Source organism: Microtus pennsylvanicus, chromosome 22 (assembly GCF_037038515.1).
Source record: "Microtus pennsylvanicus isolate mMicPen1 chromosome 22, mMicPen1.hap1, whole genome shotgun sequence".
NCBI lineage: Eukaryota > Metazoa > Chordata > Mammalia > Rodentia > Cricetidae > Microtus > Microtus pennsylvanicus.
Genome location: NC_134600.1, coordinates 2,240,687 through 2,249,953, shown reverse-complemented (window position 1 = coordinate 2,249,953; position 9,267 = coordinate 2,240,687). Strand labels below are relative to the sequence as shown.

The following is a 9,267-nucleotide window of genomic DNA, read 5'->3' as shown; positions in this document are numbered from 1 at the left end:
GCTTCTGGGCGGGTTGAAGCTGATGCCCTGCTAAGAAGCTAACACATTCCAAAGGTCTCACCTGATATTTACCCAGGAAGCTGGCCATTCAGGGACACTGGGGGGCTAGAAAAGGCTAAACGCAGCTCAAGATAGATTATAACGAGGCTCCAGACTTGCGACAGTATAACTTGTCCCCAGTCGCTCAAGTTCTAAGCAGTTTTTCACTCTTGCAGAAACTTCAATTTAAGTTTCGACTCCTTTCCAGAAATCTCACTCCTCACACCCAAAGTCCACCTCAGGCCTACACCGGTAAACAAACCCACGTTCACGTCCGCAGTATGTGCGCACACACAGCGTTAAAATAACACTTCTTAATTTAAAAAGAAAAATGCATAAACTGGCCCAGTTCTATTCCGACACAATTAGACATCAGAAGCTGCTGTTCTCATAGCATTCCTATCGTTTTCAAACTGGTTACAAAACCCTACATGGAAAGTCCTACAGGCTGTACACATCCGCTACATTAAATGTGCCAGCAAGCAGGGCAATCCTCAGTCTCCCCGGTGCCCTGCTCCCTCTACCAACGGGAAATGCACACACTCTTTTTGCAGGATAAAGGAGATTGCTTCCGCTAGGGGGCACGTGAAAGACTTCCAGAATTACCCTGCTCTGTCCCTGACCACATAAACCTCACCGTGAACTCCTACACCCTACTCGATCGCGCAGAGACCCCGAACAGCCGCTACCGCGCAGAAGACTCCGAACCGCAGCAGACTCCAGGCTCCGGGCTCCGCGACTTCACTCCGAACTTCCCGGCGGGAGCCTCGTCCACCAATCACAAGCGTCCTTCCGCGGGCCCTGCCCTCTCCCGCCCCGCCCCCCGACGCACGCAGCGCGCTGACGCCAGCGGCGAGCCGGGGCCGTTGGGCAGCGGAGGCCCCGCCCTGGCCGCCCGGTGCGCGGCCCCGGCGGCTCGACCTCCCTCCCCCTCCGCCCCCGATGAGGTTGTTCAGGCAGCGGCCGCGGTCCCCGGCGCTGGTGCTGCTGCTCCTGCGGCCGCTGCTCGCTTCCTCCGGAGCCTCGGTGCCCGGCTCGCAGCCCCAAGCCATGAACGCTGGCGGCGGCGCGCGGGGCTGCTGCCCCCGCTTGCAGCGCTCCACCGTGCCGGGCTCCGACCCGCAGCGCTGCAACGAGCTGCTGCTGCTGGCGGCCGGGGACGAGGCGGCCCTGGAGCCGCGGCACCACGTCCTCTACTTCCCGGGGGATGTGCAGGTAACGCGGGCCCGGCCTCCCCGACACGCCCACGCTGGTTGTCACACGGGAGGCGGGCGGGCGGGGTGGGGGTGGGGAAGGGACCGTGGAGGCCGCGGTCTGTCTGTCGGTCCCGGGGCCGCTGGGGTGGGGGGAAGGAGAGGCGTTGCAGGGAGTGGGACACGCTCGCTCAGCTCCAGCCTTGTCTGGGACAACGGTGTGCGTGCTGGGCACGGGGCAGTTTGGAAAACGCCGTCTCACTGAAATACAGCCGTTGATCCGTTACTGAAGTGTGACCTCTTCCATAACCCTCAAACACGGGGTGGAAGAAATGGAATGGCCAACCGTGCTAGGGATGCTGAGGCCCATTTGAATGCAGCGCGGTGCGGTGTGCGTACTTGGTGTTGCTGGGTTCACAGCTGCAGAGCAACGTCCACGCTGGAGCTGTCCTGGAAGCCGGGTTTTCGTCTAAAACTGCGTTGTGTGAGGAATACATTAACCAACCACGTGAGAGTATCTGAATTGGTTAACAGGAAGAGGCAGGGCTCTCTGTCTCTTTAGTTGTGTGCCAAGTGTCAGTCACCCCAGGTGACTTGTGTGTCCTATGTTGGACAGCGCAGATCGCAGATCCAGAGAGCCTTTCCTTCGAGCATCAGCCAGCCCAGAAAGTTCTGTTAGCGCTAGCGTAGACATGCAAGTTAGAATAGAACAACCGGATGCTTTCCCCGTACAAGGATTTGTTCAAAACTATCACTGTTTTAAACTTGGTACTTGAGGATGATAAACCTAACGATCATAGTGGTACTTAGTATCTTCTCTTGCTCTCAAACTAATCCATTGACTTGACTGGTTGACTGCTATAATGGGACCTGGAAAAAGAACAAAACAAAACTCGGATTTAGATGTAAGGAAATCTACTCAGTTGGTGCCTTTGTACTCTGAATGCAACAGATATGTTGCCTCTGACATTAACTTGCAGAGATTTGCGACCAGCTACTAAATGCATCCCAGAGGTGGTGGTGGTCATGGCGGCTGTGCACTTTCTGGCTTGAGTGTCTTTGAATGGGGCCCAAAGTGCTGCAGATACGGTCGGAGTGGCGGCTTCTGGTGTGCCGTCATCTGTCCTGTTAGCTGCCTGGACAACGACAGAGTGGTCATTGTGTGAAGTGTGGCATTTTATACAGGGAAAGAAGTGGAGGGAAAGGGGGTTCCAAGGCCAAACTGCCTAGACGTAACACTCCCTTCCCTGCGCTTTAGCCTAAAGCCTGTACAGAAGTCAAACCTCCCCTCTGTGGGCGTCAGTCAAGGTTAAATACTGGAAGAGCCCAGCGAGTGCCATCCGTCCTCCCCTTAAGGCACTGGAGTGCTCCCAGTGTGGACTTCTCTACGCCTTCACTCTTGTGGCTCTGCCTATTTTTCCCTGACAATATTTATTTAGTCTAGACATAAGCTGGATGTTTATGGATTCACCAATTGCATGCCAGTTGCTTCCTTTGGATATTTAGTAGCCGTCTAGAACTGAAAATCTATTCACTCCTCAGCAGTCTTCCTCGTCCAAGTTAATGAAAATTCCGACTTAAGTCGCTCAGCTCAGAAATTTGAAGTCCTCCTAGGTGGATTTCCTACCTTATCTCTAACCCAGCGCTAACTGCAGCGCCTCCACCGTGCCTCTTAGTGCATCTAAAACAGTGGAGGTCTCCTTATACCGCCCCTTTCGAAACCCTCCATATGTATCTTCCTCCGTAGAAAGAGCCAGCGTCCCCGAGTACCAGGATCGCCAGTGTCATCAGATCTGGCTTTCCCGAAGAGTAAATGACCATGAGAGTATGTCTTGACCTTATTCTCTGGGGTCATCCAGCCCTTTCTTAAGCCGTTCCCTTCAGCTGGGTCCTAGTCCCTGCTTAGTTGGGCTGTGTACTTTATTCCGCTGGTGCATCTTTAGCGATGTGCAGCTTCTCCTGGTGTAGCTCTCCTGTGCAGCTTCTCCTGGTGCAGCTCTCCTGTGCAGCTTCTCCTGTGCAGCTTCTCCTGGTGTAGCTCTCCTGTGCAGCTTCTCCTGGTGTAGCTCTCCTGTGCAGCTTCTCCTGTGCAGCTCTCCTGTGCAGCTTCTCCTGGTGCAGTTCTCCTGTGCAGCTTCTCCTGGTGTAGCTCTCCTCTTCCTTCTCAGGTGGTTCAGAGGGTAGCTCATCAACTCTAAATGGCTGTTTCTAAACTCTGGGAACCATGAGGTTTTCCGAAAAGATTCTTTGGCCCACTTCAGTGTAATCTGGGCTGGACCTCTGCAGTACCTGCAGGTCAGCAAGCGTCTAACTGGGCTGAGCCCTCCCTAGGTCCACCTCACTGAGCATGAGCAGAGACGTAGCCTTTACCTACTTCTTGCAAGCATAGTGAATGCAGTTTATCCCGGTAAGACAAAGATTCGAAAGAAACCCCTTTTAGTCAGTTAATTGTAGTTAACAGCCTGGGTGCATAGAGAGTTTGACTATGTGGTGTCTGGGCCGCATCTCAGGGTGGGGAAGCACCTGCCCATGGTTCTTGGGTCTGGATTTGATGTAACAGTAAGGATCCCAGTGTTCATTTTGCTGCTCAGGTCGTCAGTATTAACACTTTCTCCCATTTTGATCATGTAACTGGAGCTGGTGGGGGCTGATGTTTAGATTTACAGCACCTGCTATGAGGCACAGCCTGAACTGAGTCAGCAAATCTGTTTCACTTGGCTCATTAAATAGTAATGCAAGCAATTGTATAGGTGTGGGACTTTGGAGTTCTCAGTTATAATAAGCTTGCTTATTTATTTATTTATTATTTCTCGATGGCTTCACTGTGTGTAGCCCAGGCTGCTCTTGAATTCTGGATCCTCTCGGGCTCAGCCTCCTGAGTGCTGAGATTACAGGCATATGCTACCACACCAAGCTTATGAAGTGAACTAAGCAGGAGGCAGGAAAAACAGCTCAGTGTCTTTCTCAGCTACGTAAGGAGTTCAAGGCCAGCGTAGACTACCTGACACCTTGTCTCAAAGACAAGATGGCTTTGTGGGTAAAGGTGCTTGTTGTCACGCTGGACATCTGAGTTCAGTTCCCAAGACTCACAGGGTGCAAGGAGAGAAGCTTTCCTGCAGACGTCCTGTGGCCTCCACACACACCGGTACACACAAAAATAATGTTTAAATTCAGTAACAGAAAGTAACAGATAAGCCCTTCCAGATCTAAGCTGCTTATTTTATGACGGTTTTTGTATAATAAACCTGGATGTGAAGAAGGTAATGGCAAAATCCATAAAAAGTCAACTTAAGAGCCGCTTGGAATATATTTCAAACATACATAGCTACTAATAGACATGTGACAAATGATTAATGAAGTAAATTATTAGGAATTGAACATTACAGTGAGGAAGTTATCAAAGGGCATAAACATAGTTAACAAAATTAAAAAATAAAATAGCCAGCAAACAGAAAAACGTTTAACCTAACTTGAAATCCAATATGAAAATTAAATCTAGAACACTGCATAATCTTATTCTACCAGGATTTTAAAAATGAACCATTAGCATTGAAGCGAAGTAAGAGTGTGGAAACCAGTGTGTTCTGTGCATTGCCAGAGAGTGTGGAAACCAGTGTGTGCTTGTGCATTGCCAGAGAGTGTGGAAACCAGTGTGTCCTTGTGCCAGAGAGTGTGGAAATCAGTGTGTTCTTATGCATTGCCAGAGAGTGTGGAAACCAGTGTGTTCTGTGCATTGCCTGAGAGTGTGGAAATCAGTGTGTCCTTGTGCCAGAGAGTGTGGAAATCAGTGTGTTCTTGTGCATTGCCAGAGAGTGTGGAAACCAGTGTGTCCTTGTGCATTGCCAGAGAGTGTGGAAACCAGTGTGTTCTGTGCATTGCAGAGTGTGGAAACCAGTGTGTTCTGTGCATTGCCAGAGAGTGTGGAAACCAGTGTGTGCTTGTGCATTGCCAGAGAGTGTGGAAACCAGTGTGTCCTTGTGCATTGCCAGAGAGTGTGGAAACCAGTGTGTTCTTGTGCATTGCCAGAGAGTGTGGAAATCAGTGTGTTCTTATGCATTGCCAGAGAGTGTGGAAACCAGTGTGTTCTTGTGCATTGCCAGAGAGTGTGGAAATCAGTGTGTTCTTATGCATTGCCAGAGAGTGTGGAAACCAGTGTGTTCTTGTGCCAGAGAGTGTGGAAACCAGTGTGTTGTTGTGCATTGCCAGAGAGTGTGGAAACCAGTGTGTCCTTGTGCATTGTCAGAGAGTGTGGAAACCAGTGTGTTGTTGTGCATTGCCAGTGCAGACTTCACTGTTAGTTCCAGTGGTATTTTACTGACATTCAAATACTGTGATGCAAGTCTGTATTGCTATAGAGTCATGCCTTTTAGAATATTTTAAGAGAAAATTATATCTATGCTTATGGTTGCTTAGTAGAGACCATGAGGTAAGGCTTTCTCACTTTAAAGCCTTTCACGGTTTGAATATTAAGTGTTCTGTACATTTTTCCTGTTAAAAATAGACTACTACCAAAATTAACTCTACCTACAAATATATAAAGAAAAAATTGTAAGTTGAGCAGTGTTAGAAATGATTAAAATGTACACGGCTAGCAGGTCCGTGCTCTCTAGTACATGTGTACATGCGCTATGTCTATGAGGAAATACTGTATGGTCAGAACAAAAACATAGCATTACTTTATACAGACTGCATCTAAACAATGATGCACAGACAAGAGCAAAGATCTAGATAGTAATAATTTTTAATACATCTAAATTTGAGCTGTCCCATGCCTGTGAAACTGAACAAATTCAAAAGAAAACCACGGAAGGCAATTTTGTAGTCTCGATCACCAACTTTAACTTGTGATTATTTAAAACCTGGTGTCCCCTCACGGGAATTTTAGATGTAGTTACGGATTCGCGTTAAGATTTTCTGTGCCATCCTGCAACTTTGCAAGGGATTTCTGGTGTCTGGCATAGCAGTCAGGACACTGGGAGAGTTTCCATGCCTGAAACAGGCTTCATCCCAGATAGCAGAACCGCAGCTCATAGCAGTCAGGACGCTGAGAGTCTCCATGCTTGTGACAGACTCATCCCAGAGAGCAGGACCACAGCTCACTGGGAAGAAAATATTCCTAAATTATGTCTTGATCTGTAATCAAATTTATATTTTCAATTGAATTAGGGAACTTCATTACATATGCACTAAATGAAAGTTATAAATGATTTGTAAAGCTAAAATTTATCTTTCTAGATTGTTTTATTCAGAAATTCTTAATACTTAGTGCAAGTATATTTTATTACCCTGTCTCTTAATGAAATTAAGGCCAAGTGAAGTGTTTCATTAAAAATCTTAGAGCCAGAAAGCACTAAAAGGTTTTAGGTTTTATTTTGAGTACATTAACCATAGGTCAACAAACCTTGGAAAATATTGCAAAGCTTTATAGGTAAATACACTTTTAATGTGTGTTCATCTTTCTTTTCAGAATTACCATGAGGTCATGACTCGTCATCCTGAGAATTATCAGTGGGAAAACTGGAGTCTAGAAAATACCGCCGCCATCCTAGCCCGCCGTTTCCCCGACAGCTTTATCTGGGTGGTCAAGTGCTCGCGGATGCACCTGCACAAATTCAGTTGCTATGACAACTTCGTGAAAAGCAACATGTTTGGCGCACCTGAGCACGACCCGGACTTTGGAGCCTTTAAGCACCTGTACATGTTATTAGTTAACGCTTTCAGCTTAACTCAGAACGGCTCGCTGTCCAAGACGAGGAGTGTTTGGAATAAGGACTGTAAAGCAGCTAACTGTGAGTCTAATCCTTCTACTTCTCGTAATGGTGGCCAGGAGAACGAGAGGACCTGTGGAAACGCTGATGAGGCCGCTGTGAGTTTTGCTCCACTGTCACTGAATGGCGCCTCGTTCACTTTGGTTGGATTCAGTAAAGGCTGCGTAGTTTTGAATCAGTTGCTGTTTGAGTTGAAGGAAGCCAAGAAAGACAAGAACATAGACACTTTCATCAGAAGTATAAGAACAATGTATTGGCTGGATGGTGGTCATTCTGGGGGAAGCGACACTTGGGTCACATATCCCGAAGTCTTGAAGGAATTTGCTCAAACCGGGATTACTGTCCATACCCATGTGACACCGTATCAGGTACAAGATCCAATGAGGTCCTGGATTGGCAAGGAGCACAGGAAATTTGTTCAGATCCTTGGGGATCTGGGCGTGCAGGTGACTAGCCAAATTCATTTCGCAAAGGAAACTCCTTCCATAGAGAATCACTTCAGGGTTCATGAAGTGTTCTGAGACCTAGTGTGCTTCCTCAGCGGGAAAACTGCATCCTTTGTCATGATTACAGGTGACGCAATGTCAGGGTAGTTAGATGCATTGTCAGCGTGTGGGCTAAGAAGATGAACATTCCAGAACTCTTGAGTGTCTTACACAGTAGGACTCCTTGCTTGTACATGTGGGCAGCTTTAACTTTGGATTGGATGAGAATTAATTTGAAATCCAGAAGGGTCGTGTGTGATAATTCTATGTCCTTTGAAAACGGAAGAAACTTGGTGTTAGTCTTAGTGTTTGCATTGAGAACAGCCGATCTTTTGAGACCTCTTCTCCACTAACATTGGTAATAACAGCAGTTCAGCCGTTGACCAGACATTTCATTCTTTCTCTGTCCAAGGGTCCTGGGGAAGACTTGCACCCTACATCCTCCCTCCCGGGAAAGTTTTGTGAGCCCCTGAACACATTCTCGCTTCTCCCAAGTGTTCGGGTTTTTTTGGTTTTGTTTTTTGAAGTTAAAATATATTTATTCCCGCATATCCAAGATCCTAGAGTTGTACAGTTGGCTTTTAAAACATAGTAGACTAAGCACTGTAACTTAATTCTTAATTGACAGTTTTTAATTATGTTAGTTTGCTGTCACAAGGAGACAGATTCCACAGACCTAAATCAGTGTTTCTTCAGAAGCATGGTTTTGTCTGCCAAGAGAAAATAGCTTTCTTTGGCCAAATGTAAAATTACATTGAGATAAGAAAGGTTACAAAGGAAAGTTTGAAGACACAAATAATTTAAATTTTGGCCCAGAAACTGAATTTGCTTAACACTGCTACATAATTTGGGTGAAGTTTCCTTCTGCCCATTTTTCTTTACTAGATAAATGCATTTTGAAAAAAACCAAAATCTAACGAATTTCAAGCAGTACTGGAACAAAGCTGTGTGGCTATTGAAAGTGGCACTTTTTATTTATGAATAAATTTGGTTATTCCATGACCTCTAAAGTTTTAACCAAATAGGGAAATAACATGCTGCTTTGGGATCGAAAAGAAAATGTATCCTAAAGCGTAGTGTTAGTATGCAACATGTTAATTTCTCGATCTCTTCCAGAATTACGTTTAAATCACTCTCTATTCCCAGTATTCACTCATGCCAGATGTTCGGAATGAATGTAGTTCTGTCGACTACAGATGAGTGTCTACATTTTCTCAGTAGTGAAACAACAGACAGTTGTTTCACTTTGAATGTCTTTTGAGACTAGCACTTCCCACAGTAGACCAAGTCACCTGGTTCTACCTTATCGCGCATTTCCTTAACTTAGAGCCCTATGATTGGGTGACTACATTCAACTTGTTTAACCATCAAAGGTACCACTCAATGTAGAACAGCTGAATTCGAATGGTCATATGAAGGGAAGGCTTGTCTCGGTCCTTCAGTCTCCACTCATGGGAGTGTTCCGTTGTTGCGGTGAAGTGGACATTGATCCGAGGGACACCTAAAACTGCCATGGCCTCTGGAGACAGTGTTGAGTAGTATGAGTGCCTTGGAGTGGAAATGGTTGTTTGTCCCCACACGGGCATTTCTGTGTAAAACTACAGATTTGTCCTCTTCCACATCGGTTTTAAAACTGTATGCGTTAAATCTGTTACTGTAAATGTGGGTCTTACTTGACTGTGCCTTTGTAAAGTCACCAAAAGAAGCTGTCCTAGAAATGTGAACTTTGTTCTCACCACAGCATGGATGTAAACCTGTATTAAAAATAGTAACCCACAGAAA

The 9,267-nt window shown here is 46.5% G+C and overlaps 1 protein-coding gene across 1 annotated transcript; it reads left to right on the top strand.

The window, feature by feature from the left end:
- The first annotated feature begins 900 nt into the window (after nt 1–900).
- Nucleotides 901–9,267, top strand: C22H2orf69 (chromosome 22 C2orf69 homolog). Its single transcript, XM_075956085.1, has 2 exons — nt 901–1,254; nt 6,700–9,267. Exons 1-2 carry the CDS (start codon nt 982–984, stop codon nt 7,519–7,521), a joined length of 1,095 nt encoding a protein of 364 aa, XP_075812200.1. The 5' UTR covers nt 901–981; the 3' UTR covers nt 7,522–9,267.